Raw genomic sequence first — 15,573 nt, 5'->3', positions numbered from 1 at the left:
TTTTCAAATACAGCCTGTACAGTACTTTATAGATTGTTTTGAGGCAGTCAATTTGAAAGACTTTAGTAACCATCAGCAGGAATTCCTTAGTTAATTAAAAAATGCTAAATATTTTGGCAGTTCTTTTTTTTTTTTTTTTACTTCATCTCTTCACAACAGTTTCTTCACTTCATCAGTTAAATCTATGTTTGCATGTTGTCCCCTTTTTAATCTTATTCAGTCATTTTAGGTGAATTTATTAATTCAGTATCTGAAGGCATCATTTTTGTTTTGTTCATTACTTTCTAAATATTCAATAACAGAAGAATCCAAGTGGACTAAGTGGACTAGTGAATAGTGGCATTGTTTATTGCATAGCACCCAATCTTGGTGATTAAATCAACATCACATTTTTTTTTCTTTACAGTGCTCTCAAGGCACAGTCTTTACTGTATTGGACGTTTGAGCAAATTTAGCCATGTTTTATTTTCTCTTTCATAAAGCCTGAAAAGCAAATCATGTATCATACTTTGCATTAATACTTACTGAATTCTTTTCTTTATGAACAAAAAGTCTTAAGACATAATAAGAGATTTACAAGTAAATGAATAAAAAATACATATAGGTCCCTAGCCATAGACTAGATGCTTTTTCATGTTCTATCTTCCTCTCTTATCCCTAGAGAACCTAGTACTCCCAGGAGATTCTTTTTTAAAAAGTGAAATGCCATATAAGTTCACATAACATGGTAACTGAAAATGAACTACATTTAAATTCTCTTAATTATTCTCAAACTTTAATATTCCCTACTGGGAAAAGAAATGCTTCAAAAAATATTGTCATATGCTCAAGAAAATATTTTTTTTCCACGTCTTCTAAAATAATATGAAAGCCCACTCTCTAGTTACAAGATGCTATGTTTAATTTAGTAAAATAGTCTAAAACCGCTCTTCTTAAACTTTTAGTTTCAGGATCTCTTTACAGTCTTAAAAAACTATCAAGGACTTTAATGAGTTTTTGTTTATATAGGTTATAACTATCAATATTTATATTATTAGAAATTTAAACAAATATTTTAAAATATTCAATTAAAATAGTAATATGCTCATTACATGTTATTAATAACATCTTTGTGTTTTACCTTTTTTACTGTTTAGAACCAACTCAAATCACCTCTCTCTCTCTCTTTTTTTTTTTTTTTTTTTAAGATTTTCTTTATTTTTAAAGAAAAGAAAGAGAGGGAGAGAAACATCAGTGTGTGGTTGTCTCTCCTACACCCCATGCTGGGGATCTGGCCTGCAACCCAGGCGTGTGCCTTGACTGGGAATTGAAACACCAACACTTTGGTTCACAGGTCCACGCTCACTCCACTGAGCTATAACCAGCCAGGTCTCAAATCAACTCTTTAGGGTACCTCCCTTCTAATACCACTTGATTCCTCTCATGAATCTTATATGCAGCAAATAATTGCAAAACGAGGCTTTATGTAGATCAGTGTGATACAACAAACTTTTGAGGCCCCAAAATATTTTTTTATGAAAAATAGCTAATTTTTCTGAAATAAGATATTAGTGAGAAAAGTGCATTGTATTATTTTATTATTTTATTTTATTTATTTTTTGCAAATCTTTTTAATTTCTGGCTTAGTAGAAGACAGTTGGTTTCTCATGTCTGCTACGAATCTGTTGTGATATCATGCTTCTTACAGTCTGGAAAACTCTAGAGTTTCCTTTTCAGTGAAAGAATAAGAGTGAAAAGGTAATTACTTCAGTATTACAAAAATGGTTTTGATCTTGCAGACCTCCTACAGGAGATTGTGACCCCCCGGATCTCCAGACCACATTTTGAGAATCGCTAGTTTAAAGAAATGTGATTTAGTCAATAATAATAAAGAAAAGACTAATTGACTACTTATTATTTCTAAATTGCTATTCTAAGCATTTTGCCTATATTAATTCAGTATATCTTCAGATATATAAACACTTTGACATCAAGTACTATTATAATTCCCATTTTACTGCTACAGAAACTGAAGCATAGGGAAATCAAAGTAACTTATCAAAGGCCACATAGCGTACAGCGGCAGAGGCAGAATTCAGATCATGCAGTCTGCTTCACAGACTGTCGTCATTCTGCTAACCTGCCTTTAGGCAGAGAAGCTCCTGCCTTCCTAAAGGTAGGCCTCAAAGAGCTTTGTGAATTAGGTAAAACATTTTACTAAAGTACCTCAGTTTTTTTTAATCTGCAAAATAGAATCCAGGTTTAGAACTTTGTTGTTTTTAATACTTACATTGTTACTAAGCTGGCCTAATTAAATTTTGATGGCTGAAATCTTTTCAACCTAATTGCTTATATGAGCTAACCATACCTTTCCATTTCTTTGGTTTTATGTCCTGATAATTAGAAGGGCAGGTTTTTTTCTAGTATATATAAGAGGGTGAAATGTATAGAAGGTACTACCTTATACCTTTTGAGGAAAATACATTTTCTACTGAAAACTTTTTTCCTATTTTTTTTAATTTTAATCATTGTTCAAGTACAGTTTTCTCCCTTTTACTCCCATCCCAGCCCACCCACCCAACCCTCCCCACTTCCCTCCCATTACCACCCTCCCCCTAGCTTTTGTCCATGTGTCCTTTAAATTTGTTCCTGTAAACCCTACCCATTCTCCCCTGAAATTCCCTCAGTGACTGTATTTCTCTCTACCCCACTTGTTTCAAGAAGGTTGTTGAGTTTGTATGTTTCAGGAGTATGTAATATAGGAAGAGTGCTGCATGATCTTGCAGTTAAAAGAAGTAAGGGACTTCAGGAATGCCAGGAGTTCTCTCTGACATTCCCGAATTTCAGTTTTATAATTGCTCCAAATGGCGAAATCCTCGCTCCTGGTCTGATACAGGCTTGGTCTCCCAGAAGGGTAAATGTGTTTGCCAGTGCACTGCTGGAGAACAGGTGCTTCAGGTAAGTGAGCGTCTCTGTGAAAGCAAACTGCTGCTACATTCATGTCTTCGCCTCACATGCATGCATGCTTTTGCAGAGAGGTCCAACATGCTGAGTTTCATTTTGTAGGGTTGCCTGAGAGCATGACGTTTTTTTAAAGTGTGTCACCTTCCTTATTTTAAGAAAAAGAAAATGTAATTTCAGGTGTCAGGTAAATGTTCCTGGTAAAATCTGAACCCTAGAAGCCCCTGATTATTATTATGACCCTTCAATTATTGTTTTGTCAGTTCTATTGTGATGTTTCGTGATGGGTTGTCCTCTGTTTGAGTTGGTATTTTTCAGTAAACATTCAGATTTATTTTGCTCATTTAAAATACATATATAAAAACATTAGCAACAGAAAATATAGATATCTCATTAAATATAACTTGATGTTTTTTGGTCTAGAGATCATTGTAGCAAATTTTTAGTAAGTAAAATAATTTAAAAATTGATGGGCACAGTTAAAGTGAAGAAAATACATACTTATTGCTTACTTAAATCACATTTTTTTTTCTTTTAAGGAGTCTTCTGAAGTCTGTTGAAGAAGAATTACATCAGCGGTAATTATACTTTTTGAAGCCTAAAATACTTTGTCACAGATGAGTGAAGTCTTTTTTGTCTCTTTCTTGGTCACCTAGCTTTAAGATTGTTTTGTTGTTATTGTTATTCTAATTCTGAATTCTGTAAAGATGTAGAAATGAAATTCTGTCTTGCAATAGCTATCCTGCATTTTCTAAAACTTCTTCTTAAGCTGTTTTTGGTGAAGTTCACTTAGTAACAATGGAATTATCCTTCTTTATCTTTAGAGGGCATGTGGCACATTTAGATGATGATGAAGGGGATGATGATGAATCTAAACAGTAAGTTCTGTTACAGCCTTAGTAAAAGAAACATCATTTGACCTATTTCACAAGTCTGACAGTTTAATATTGGCAGTAATTTTAATACCATTAGTCACGTAGTGTCATGGATGTCTAACACCTAGTGTCCTCACTATATCCTCAGATGGACTTCTCATGCAGAGAAAAGAGTCTCTTCCTTTTTTAAAAAAATATTTTATTTATTTTTAGACAGAGGGGGAGGAAGAGAGAAAGAGGGAAACATCAATGTGTGGTTGCCTCTTGCACACCCCCTACTGGGGACATGGCCCACAACCCAGGCATGGTGCCCTGACTGGGAATTGAACTGGTGACAGTTTGGTTCACAGGCCAGCACTGAGCCACACCAGCGGGTACTCTGTCCCTCTTCCTATAAAGCCACTAATCCTATTCGATTAGGACTTAACTCTTAAGATCTCAGTTAACCTTGGTTACCTCCCAAAAGCACTATTTCCAAATACAATCACATTAGAATTAGGACCTCAACATACACTTTTGAGGGGATACAATTCAGGCTATAGCAGTGCCCCTTATCCCTAAAATTTAGGTCCTTAATACATGCAAAATACAGATAGAGTCATTCCATTCCAGAGACCCTAAAAACCTTAACTCTTTCCAGCATTGACTCTAAAGTCAAAGACTTATCTAAATATAATAAATCAATGCGATTTAGACTTAATGATTTCTCCCTCTTTTAAATAGTGCATGTGCTGATACCTGTCATCCTGTCCTGTGAAATCCAAGGAGTCCAGCAGCCTTCCTTCATTTTTGTCTCATCTCTATTCCCTTCAGTTCAGACTGCCAGTTTTAGTGCTGGTAGAATCTCACAAATTCCCTATTGAGTAACAGTCCAGCCACACCCTTGGCGCTCTCTTCAAAACATGCTTTCTTATGCCACCCATTTCTGAACTAATGTGGATAGACTGAGAATTTTTCAGATTTCAAGTTCTGGTTTCTTTTTGACTAGCATTTTTTTTTTCAGTTCATCTCTTTCATCTCATTTTATTATAAGTAGTCAGAAAGAACTAAGTCACTCCTTCAGCACTTTGCTTAGAAATAAATCTCAGCTATATAACCAGTTTCATCACTTGTAAGTTTTACTTTTCCACAAAACACTACAGCATAATTCAGCCAAGTTCTCTGACTCTTTATAATAAGAATCACCTTTCCTCCGGTTTCTAGTTAACATGTTTGTTTCCATTGAAGACCTTATTTGGAGTGGCCTTTAATGTCCATGCTCCTACCAACATTCTGTTGATGATCAGTTATTTATTCTCTACGAAGATGGAAACTTTCTCACCAACTCTTTTTGTGAACTCTAGCCAGATTCACTCTTAACATTGGTATTTCTAGCATGCACCATTTTCTGGTTCCAAAACTGCCTCCACATTTTTAGGTAGATGTTAACAGAAGCACCCTCTTTTTGGCACCAAAATCTCTCTTAGCTCAAGCTGCCATAACAATATACTATAGACTGAGTGGCTTGAACAGAAATTTGTCACAGTTCTGGCCAGTAGATGTTCAAGACGAGGTGCCCATTCATTCAATTCCTGGTGAGGGTCCTCTTCCCAGCTGTAGACAGCTACCTTCTTGCTGCGTCATTACCGCCTCTTCTGATATGTGTGTGGGGGGTGGGGGGTAAGGGGGAGAGAGACTGAGATTGATTTTCCTGTTCTTATAAAGGCCCCCTTGATCTTGTTGGATCAAGACTGCACCCTGTGACAACACTTAACCTAATTACCTCCTAGAAGCCCTGTGTCCAAACCACAATCACATTGTGGGTTTAGGACTTGAACATATGAAATCGGGGTATACATTTCAGTCCTTAGCATTAGATTATAAAAAATATCTTTGCAAAAAACTAACAATGATAGTAAATATATCTGGCAGCTTAGTATCATAAATTAGTACATAAGTGGTAGTTGCTATAATTACTACTGCAACTACAACGAGGCTTATTCTGTGGTTGATTACATTTAATTTGATGTATTTCAAAATAAAAAAGGAAAAAATGTCAAAGAACTATCAATGCTCACATAACTAAAAATATTCTCCCTTTAAAAAATACTACATTTAATCCAAAACCTTTGTTTAAGAAAGATACAGTTTCATGGTAGAGCTACAAGAGGACCTGAGTCTGTGGAAGCATAGGTTTTCCTTTCTACCTCACTAATCTGTGGCCTTGGATCCGGTCATAATCTCTCTGGGCCTCAGTGTCCTCATCAGAGAATTTATGCCACCTCATCTTCTAAGTTTTGTGAACTTTCTTAAAACTGCAATCCTGAATCATAATGAATCTTAGTTTCCATCAAATCAATTCTATAATTTCATAGAGCATGTGTATAACTGTTGATGAGGTTCATCAGAGATATTTCATATCTGACAAAATGACATAAAAATATATGTCATTTTGCTATTTTTTCCTAAACTAATTGTTACTTATGTTTTTATATTACCTTTCAATTGATACAAACTGTAATTGTAGTGTTACTATATAGTATTTGAAACCAGGAAAGTATACATCTACTCAATATATCTACTTAGTTATTTCTAAATAATACTTCATTCAAGCATAAGTTGAATATTTACAAAACACTTTAGAAAACACCCATAGTCTTAGAAAAAAGAAACTTGTTTATGCAGATTTTTCTTCCATAACTTTGAGAAATTAATTATATTTTAGTACTGATTTTTTTGTAAAACAAAAAGTTCTAATCCTAAACTTTTATATTTTATAGTTCAACCATGAAAGCAAAAATTCCACCTCCTTTACCACCAAAGGTAGACAGATTTGTTTTTGTTGAATTTGTGTGTGTGATTGTTTAATAGCGTATTAATAGTTATTCTGTAGCTTATTTTCACTTGAGGCGCTCAATGAAACATCAATACAAAGTTACAAATTATAAATAGAAATTGTGATTATTATTGTTTGTTTTAATTATCCAATTTGCCATTTATTGTTTATTCTAAATTATAATTTATATTCTATATCTTATTCTAAATAATAAGATATTAATGGATTAGTAATATTTCACTTAGGATTTACATTTCTCAAAATCTACAATCCACTAATAACTGATATCCTAAAAATGAGTAAAGAATAGTGATTTATAATATCAGTTATTTGATTTTCAGAAGGTATACTTTTAAATTTATAGTAGGTGAGTAATTTTCAGTTTTTTTATCAATAAAATCCTTTTGCCAAGCAAAAGAAGCATAAAATAATAAAGTAATTCCAACATGATTTTTTTTTAGGATAAAAGGAGTTAATATAGGTAGTGGTAATATATATTTTATAAGCTTATTCATAGCAAATTTTGTTTGTAAAATGAGCTGTTTGCTATAAGGTTTAAAATCAGGGGTTATAAATGAGAACTGGAGTCTAACCAGTCTTGACATCCATATATACTATACTTTGTTTTCATTTTATACTTTTGTGAAAATCATGATTAACACAGGTAAATAATACTGTGCTTGCTTGTTTAGTACTGTATTAGCAAAAGCATAGAGATCTGAAGTTCAAAGAGGTTAAGTGTTGAATAATCTTCCTAATAAGGGACACATTTATAAGTTCTCCAAATCTTCTGCTAATTGGAGGTTTTACAGTTATCTGAACAAAAAGTTTCTCAGGCATCTTATATGTCAGTATTCTCTATGATGAAATTTTAATTGGTATCTTCCCCTGCCCCCAGTCTGAAAGATTAGGCATTAACATAAAAGACATTGAGTCATCTGAAAGAGACAGTTTAGATTAGCCTTGTAAGGAGCTGAATGTTTAAAATAAAAAGAGACTCATTTAAATTGGAGATAAGAAAGACCAGAATATTTTTATTTGGCAAGTCTTAAGTGGGAAGGCCTGTGAGGAATTAATAGAAAGAGGCCTATTTTTTCCCTGAAAAAACATTTTAGTGTGCAATTTTAAGATACTTATTGAGATAATCTAAATCAGATAGTTGGATAACCTTGAAACTGTGCTAGTGAGCAGTTTGAAAGCCTCTAACATATAATAATGTATACTTAAGGAAAAATAGTATTTTTATGTTTAATGAAACATGAATAATTTCATGTTTAATAATTGGTCTCCTTTTCTGTATTATTTTAGCCTAAGTCCATATTCATACCCCAGGAAACTCATCCTACTGAGGATGATAATCAAGGAACAATCAAGAGATGCCCCACCTCGGAGAGCCCCGCAAAACCGTCCCAAGTCCCACCCAGACCACCGCCTCCCAGATTACCCCCACAGAAGCCTGTTCCTCTAGGTAATGGGGCCAGGGAGGGCGAAATGAGTGAAGTAGGTTTCATAACGGTGTGAACAAAATGGAGGGAATCTTTAAGAGATTATTTGACATTCGTTTGAGGAGGGAAGAAGGAAGGCAAGGGCTACGGAGATGTTTTCTGCGTTTTGCCTCACGGTTTGAAGTGTGTTTATGACAGAATCACCTGTGGCCTTGTTTGGGATATTTGGCCTCTTGTTTCTCCTTTCATATCTAGCCTTCCCTCTTTGGGGGAATTGTTTATGCCCAACCCATCATTTATCTGTAGTTTGGCAGCAAAAGAAGTGAAACTCTGAACAAAAAAGGAAAAGGGGTCTTGGTTCTAAGCTACCTCTGTTTTAGAAAAGGAAGAGGATGCTTTGGCTTACTCCTTTATTTTATTTCATTTAATCATTAAAAAAAATGTCAGTATTTGCTGGGTTTGTCTCCAAATTTTAATACAGGATGCTATTTTAATACTGTAAAGTTTCTTGCGTATTATGCAGAAGAAGCAATTTTTTAAAAAGCAATGCAAATTTCCTTGATAACATATTCCAAATTGCTCCTTTGCTGAAATATATATTCATTGTTTCTTTTTTTTGTCTTTTTAACACAAATATATATACTTAGATATAAACTGAATTTAAATTACCTATATGAAAGAAATTACATATATTTAGTACTTCAATACTAGATATTCTGATTGGGTGATCCCAAATGAAAGCTGAAACTATTGCGGAGATACTTTTCTTTTTCTACTTAGCAATTCCTGAGTGAAAATCCTTGTTTAATACATTTAAATGTATTTTATTGAAGGAAATGGAGTGGGCTCCTTCCAGTTAAATGGTGAACGAGATGGATCATTATATCAACAACAGAATGAACACAGAGGCACAAACCCTTCCAGGAAAGAGAAGAAAGATGTACCAGTAGGTATTTCTGTTCATAAATTCTACTTGTATTTGTTTTCTTTTCACCATTAGGTTGGTTTGGAAATGATAATTAGTGAACCAAAGCAACTGTATATTTTATGATAGAAGTTATATTGGTATTTTAGTGTATTAATTTTAATTATATGGATTATTTAAATCTTTTTAAAAAGTAACTTTGCTATGATAAACTTCAATGATGACTTTCTGTTCAAATTATTTAACCAATTTGTGACCTGCATACAAGTAAACACTTGCTTAGTCTTCTCGTGTTTATTACTCTTCTCATTGATGAGAATTGATTCATAAAAGTTCCTCTCGAGAAGTTTAGGAAACAAGGACATGGACAGATAAGGAAAATTATAGCTTCTGCCCTAGGATAAATTTCTAACTGTAGATAATGCAGTTTGTGGCATTACTACTCTTGCTCAGAATAGCTAAGGAGGAAGAAAAATTAAGATTATTTTCTACTATATATCATTTTAAGAAAGATGAAATTAGCCACAGCAGCTATTTCTGTTATAAGTTTTAGAATAGAACACATGATATAACTATTAAATAATATTTATCAGGGAGTTTAAAATATTTAACATTTATAAATAATTTACTCTTCAATTTTAAAAAAGAATTTACACTTGATCATCAGAAGACATTTGTCTATAATCATAGAACTTAAAAAAATAAAAAATCCTTAAAATCTCCAATAGAGCAGATGCCAATGAGACCATGAAATGAGATAATGTTTTTGAAGTTTTTGTGTATACCAATATTTGTTAGATTTATAGAAATTTATATGGTACCTTTAATATATTTATGTTCATATGGCTATGGTTTTGCACTGTAAACATTGTTAGAGGCTTTGTACTATATCTGCTCAACTATTTTTTAACATTTGATTGTAGAATGTGACATACTGTGTTTTATAATTTAGTTAAGGCATTTGACCAGGGTTGTCCATATGACATTTTTAACAAAGGTATAAAATGTCCTTCAGAAATGGGTTTTATGAAGTCTTTTCAACTTAGCAGTGCATTTTTGTTTTCATCAGTTTTAAGTTTTAGCAGCGCTGTTAATGTTGTAGTATACAATGCAGCTTAATGACTCTGCAGCAGTATAGTAACTTTTGAGAGATGTGTACGTTTATGCATATATATATATATATATATATATGCATGTTTAATTCACTCTTTCTGTTACCTTATTTCATTAGTGTAAGGAACTACTAGTTAAACTAATAGTCTTAGTAATTCTGAAATAAATATTCCATGACTGTATCATAGAATAAACAGTATCCATGATATACTGAAGTGTGATTACTGTTTGTGCAGTGTCTTGAAATTATTTTCAGCTACTTCTGTTAGTACTTAAATCCAAGAGGCCCCTAATTAAAAATGATGTTCCATTAAAATTGATGGTAGAAGATAATTTAAGAACATAAATATAAAAATAAGTGCATGGAGTATTTGCCAAGTGGGAAAAAGTTATCAGAAATTTGTGGCAGACATAGCCCGTATATTCTCATAAACATATCTACAAAGTAAAATTTTATGTAGTCAATTTCAGAAGTGTCTAATAGTCATATAAATGGTACTACACAGAATATTTCTATCACACATACAAAATCAGTTAATAGGAGCTTTTTAATTCATTTTTGTTACTTAAAGAATTCTGATTTATATCAGGTAGAAATTGTAACATTATTCCTTGAAAAGTTGTTATTAAGATTAACCACAAAAGATAGTTAGACTTTCATAAAATATATATTAAAGTATAATCTCTCCCAAAGAGATTCATTCTTTGAGGAACAAATCATATACTCCAGGAAAGTAGCTCCTTAGAAAAATATCTAGTACCCTTGAGAATATTGTAGGTGAGCATATGTGCTATTTTTGCTGTTATAATTATCTGTATATGCTGACCAATTCGTATATTTGAGTAAATCAAATTTAACTTTTATCAAACACAATGTAAACAAGGTTAGGATAATCTACAGACTAGGAGAACACATTTGTAATACATGTATTAGATAAAATATTTAAATCTAGATTATATAGAGAACTCCAGCAAAAAGATTTAAAAAGATAACTTAGTAAAAAAAAATGAAAAAAAAAACAATTTACATAAGAGGAAGTACAGAAAGCCAGTAAACATATTTTTTAGAAAGATTTTCAACCTTTCTAGCAGCCAGAGACATGCAAATTAATGAGAAACACCTGAGAAAACATTTTTTACTGATAAGTTTGGTAACACTTTAGTGTCTGTGGGACTATAAGCAACCAGGACACTCATATGCTACTTACTGAGTGTGATGTAATATGGGAACTCTGAGAGACTCTTTGGCAGTCAGTAAAATGTAAAAGGTACAGATTCCACATTCCATGTTTCCCTTTTCACAGCATACCCTAAAAAACCATTCACATATTGCATAATAAGGTATATGCAAGGGTGATCATTTCCACATTGTTGTTATAATAAATAATTGAAAGTAAACTAAATGTTCAGTAACAATTAAGGAATAGCTTAATTATAATCTTACTATTCTGCAGTTAAAACAAATGGCCCTGGCTGGTGTGGCTCAGTGGATTGAGTGCCAGTCTGCGAACCAAAGGGTCACCAGTTCCATTCCCAGTCAGGGCACATGCCTGGGTTGTAGGGCATGTTCCCAGTTGGGGGCATGCAAGAGGCAACCACACATTGATGTTTCTCTCCTCTCTTTTTCCATCCCTCCTCATAAATAAATAAATAAATGCAAATAAAATAAATAAATCTTTTAAAAATGAATAAAAATAAATAAATGAAATCTTTAAAAAATGAACTACATCTATCTGTACTGAAATGAAATGCTAAGACCCAATATTAAGGCAAGTAACAAGTTACACAATAGTGCTTGACCATTATGTTCTTAAATACACACAAAAGCAGTATTTTCTGTGGGGACATTTATATAAATATACCCCAAAAGTCGGGACAGATGCACAAATACGTGAGTGCACATAATGGCCTGAGAAGGGTTTGGAAAGGTACACACCAGGCTGGTTTTTGAGGTGCAGGTACTAGGAATAAGTGGACTGTGGAAGATTCATAAGGAGCCTCAGCCTATCTACGGTATTTTGTTTTACAAAGAGAATGTATTCATGTATTTTGTGCATATTCTAATATGTGTGTTTAAAATACGATAGTTATACCAAACAGCAATAAAAGAGGTGTAATCATGCATGTGTTCTTTTTCTAGAAGCCTATTAGTAATGGTCTACCCCCAACACCTAAAGTGCATGTAAGTATAAATATCAAGTAGGTTAAGTTTCCCACCTAAATACAATGGCAAATAATTGCTTGTATGTCTGCCTTTGATTAGATTGTTTGCCTATTTGAAAGAACATCCCTGATTATTGAAAAAATCTGTAAGATTAATAATTTAAATATTGATTACATATGAAAAGTAGTTTATCAAAATAAAATTATGATAAAATTATACATTTTAAAGCTCCTTTATCCCAAAGTGTATTAATATCTTCTTTGCAGATACTGTTGAAGAAGTGTGAAAAAGGCACACGGCTAACATGTTTTCAGTTATCAAAAACATAAAATTTTAGAACTAGAAGGAATATTGAAGGAGCATCTGGCTCAAACTCTTTGTTGTGCCCCTTGAGTAAAACTGAGACCCCACGGCCTTAGTCACCAATATCATGAAACTTCCAGATGAGATCAACTATACAAACTGGCTTAAGGTTGAGACTAGTTTGTTTGAACCTCATTTTGTCATTGGTTTTTTAGGGGTTTTAGCAGTACCTTAACATAGGCCTTTTTGTAGCTATCTTAAATAACTTAATTGTTAAGATTTGTAAAGTGATACTATTTCTGCCCTTACATTATAAAAACATTTTTGTCAGTCTTCTACCGCCTGATGGTATTGCCAAACTGTTCTTTTTTTTTTTTTTTTTTTTTGTCACTTAAGTCTTTAAAATACTGGTTAGTGGGTTTCTGTGAGTAAAAATAAAATAAATCTTAAGATTTACTTATTTTATGTTAATATTTTTAATTCATTATAGTCAACTAGTGATGTGTTTTTTCAGAGAACAGATTGGGCAAAAGTAGGTTTACAGTTGTGAGTATTCGAAACAGTTTATTCTTGTATTATTATTTATTAATTGTTGCATTATTTTCCTTATGAACAACTGTAAACCTATGTTTGCCCCCCCATTATCTCCCCTTTTATGAAGAAAACATTCCTGCTGTAAAATGATGCACAGTGCCGTTCTTCTAATTAAATACTTTTATATTCTTTTTCTTCTAAGTTCTTGATAGTGATTAAATAAGTAAGTTTTTTATATATATATTTATTCTAGTCTGAACAATAATTACAAAATTAACATTTTACTCTTTGAAGATCAGAAAAGTTCAAATGAGTGATACTGTAGTTTATTATAAGGTATTATCTGAAAGATTTGTACATGGGCTTTTTTATTGAACCCTTCCAAGGAAAGTAATCAGATTGCTCATTTTTTCTTAAAGTGGGTTTTTATCTTGTGAGATTAAAGTACATATATGAATTTTAAATCAATCATACCTCTTTTATCATGTAATGTTAAATTCAATGGTTTTAGGCTCAGAACCAAATAAGGAGATTTTTCATCTTTATAGATATTATTATGATTTCCTTCTTACCGGGGAATATTATATTGCTCTTGATGTGGGACATGTAAATAATACTTTTATTAAAAAAATTGTGCAGAATTGGTTGTTGCTATTACTGCCTTGTTTATTTGAGAAGATAGGAAAAATAAAATAACTCTTAAGTGAAATCTCTTATCGGTTGACAGTCCTGTTGTTCCTGGAATCTTTAGGCATATGACTCTGACTCAGTGTATTAATTTGGTTATTTTTCATTTTTCCAGATGGGGGCATGTTTTTCAAAGGTTTTTAATGGGTGTCCCTTGAAAATTCACTGTGCAACATCATGGATAAACCCAGATACCAGAGGTAGTATTGTGTGTTTTAATCTGTTATCTTTCTAGTTGTTTTTAAAACTGAGACCATGAAGGATTTGATTTTATTCATATTCTGAATCTTCCTGAAAAAAGTTTTTGTTATAATTTAAAAAAATTTCTTAAGTAAATGTTTCTCTGTTAATAACAATGTTTGAGGTGGCACATGACATTAAAATTTCACCATGTAGTTACCATATTAGTACAGTGAAACCATATGCCCTCTGCCACCCTAATTTCCACCAGAAAAGTTTTTGCTTTTCTGCAGCACAATCATTCAAAATCTGTGTTTCACACAGATATTGACACAGCCACTGCTGAACTATTGCTTTAACTATTAAGAATTTAGGATCTGGTGACCACTTTAGAGGACCTCTCACCTTAGAAGTGGTCGTAAAAGAATAGTTGTAATTAGGCACTAACAACTATATATATCTGACCAAACATAGAAAACCACATATTTATTCTTTCTAAACTTTAAAAAATCCAAGTACAGGTACTTTCATTTCATAGGTAAGGAGGATGACACTCAGGGAGGGTCACAGCCGTGTGGTGTGAAGCCAGTTCAGTTGTCTGACCACAAGCCTGTGTCTGTAATCTGCTGGGCAGTGCAGGATGCTTGTGGCATTCTAAGTTCTCAGCATACTTCAGTTTAGTCTGGAGTTCTTGACCTGTTGTTTCATATTATAAAAACAGATCAAACAGGACCATGACCAAACTTCTAGTATCTTTCAGAACAGCGGTCCCCAACCTTTTGGGCACCAGAGGCAGAGCTCAGGCAATAGTGTGTAATACAAGGGAAATCTTTGCTCGCTGGCCTGCTGCTCTCCTCCTGCTGTGCCACCCGGTTCCTGACAGGCCATGGACCACTGCCAGTCCACAGGCAGGGGGTCAGGGACCCCTGTTCTAGAAAATACTGAGTACTGTAGTATGGATCCAAGTTTTAGTTAACCTTTTTAATAGTCACTAGTTAGGTTTTCCTTATTTCTTTGGGAGTTTTTTTGGGGGGTAGGGGGGTTGACGTTAGTGCTTATAATAGACCACATGCAGAATTTTTGAGTGTGTATTAGCTGTTCTTGATTTACATTCTGTATGTCAGTTGCACATGATCCTCTCTTAAAAGAATTTTATAAAAGGTTCTGAGATTCTCTGCCAGTCTTCAGCACCCTCTGACAAGTGAGAAAAGAAAAATCTTAGCATACCACTCTCTCTCCAAAACATTTTTACATAAAAGTTTTCTTCACTATTTTGAGGGTAATATTTGCATATAACTCCATTCATTAAGTTAGAATGTTTAAACATTTACTTGCATTAAAATAATAAGTATGTAGTGCTTATAAATCATAGTAATTTTATGTTAATACATATTTACTTAATTTTAGATTATATAAATTCTTTTTAAAAGTTTTATATACATCAAAATCATTGAATTATTATTTTTTTATTTCAGATCAATACTTGATATTTGGTGCTGAAGAAGGAATTTACACCTTGAATCTAAATGAACTTCATGAAACATCAATGGAACAGGTGTGCTATTTTGCATTTTCCTTGTTTTTAATTTTTA

General features: G+C 33.0%; 1 protein-coding gene across 5 annotated transcripts in view; it reads left to right on the top strand.

The window, feature by feature from the left end:
• Window positions 1–15,573, top strand: part of MAP4K3 (mitogen-activated protein kinase kinase kinase kinase 3) — a 126,727-nt gene that overhangs the window by 85,731 nt on the left and 25,423 nt on the right. For 3 of the 5 annotated variants that reach the window (XM_028514721.2, XM_036027888.1, XM_028514723.2), the window contains 8 exons: window positions 3,480–3,518; window positions 3,765–3,818; window positions 6,575–6,617; window positions 7,939–8,098; window positions 8,909–9,021; window positions 12,254–12,295; window positions 13,917–14,001; window positions 15,457–15,536. In XM_028514721.2, coding sequence (XP_028370522.1) covers window positions 3,480–3,518; window positions 3,765–3,818; window positions 6,575–6,617; window positions 7,939–8,098; window positions 8,909–9,021; window positions 12,254–12,295; window positions 13,917–14,001; window positions 15,457–15,536 — 616 coding nt within the window. The remainder of the gene's footprint in view (window positions 1–3,479; window positions 3,519–3,764; window positions 3,819–6,574; window positions 6,618–7,938; window positions 8,099–8,908; window positions 9,022–12,253; window positions 12,296–13,916; window positions 14,002–15,456; window positions 15,537–15,573) is intronic. The other 2 variants (XM_036027887.1, XM_036027885.1) reach the window with 1 other exon arrangement.

Source organism: Phyllostomus discolor, chromosome 6, assembly GCF_004126475.2.
Source record: "Phyllostomus discolor isolate MPI-MPIP mPhyDis1 chromosome 6, mPhyDis1.pri.v3, whole genome shotgun sequence".
NCBI classification, from domain to species: Eukaryota; Metazoa; Chordata; class Mammalia; order Chiroptera; family Phyllostomidae; genus Phyllostomus; species Phyllostomus discolor.
The sequence above is the reverse complement of the archived record's forward strand: the minus strand, read 5'-3'. Positions and strand labels throughout refer to the sequence as shown.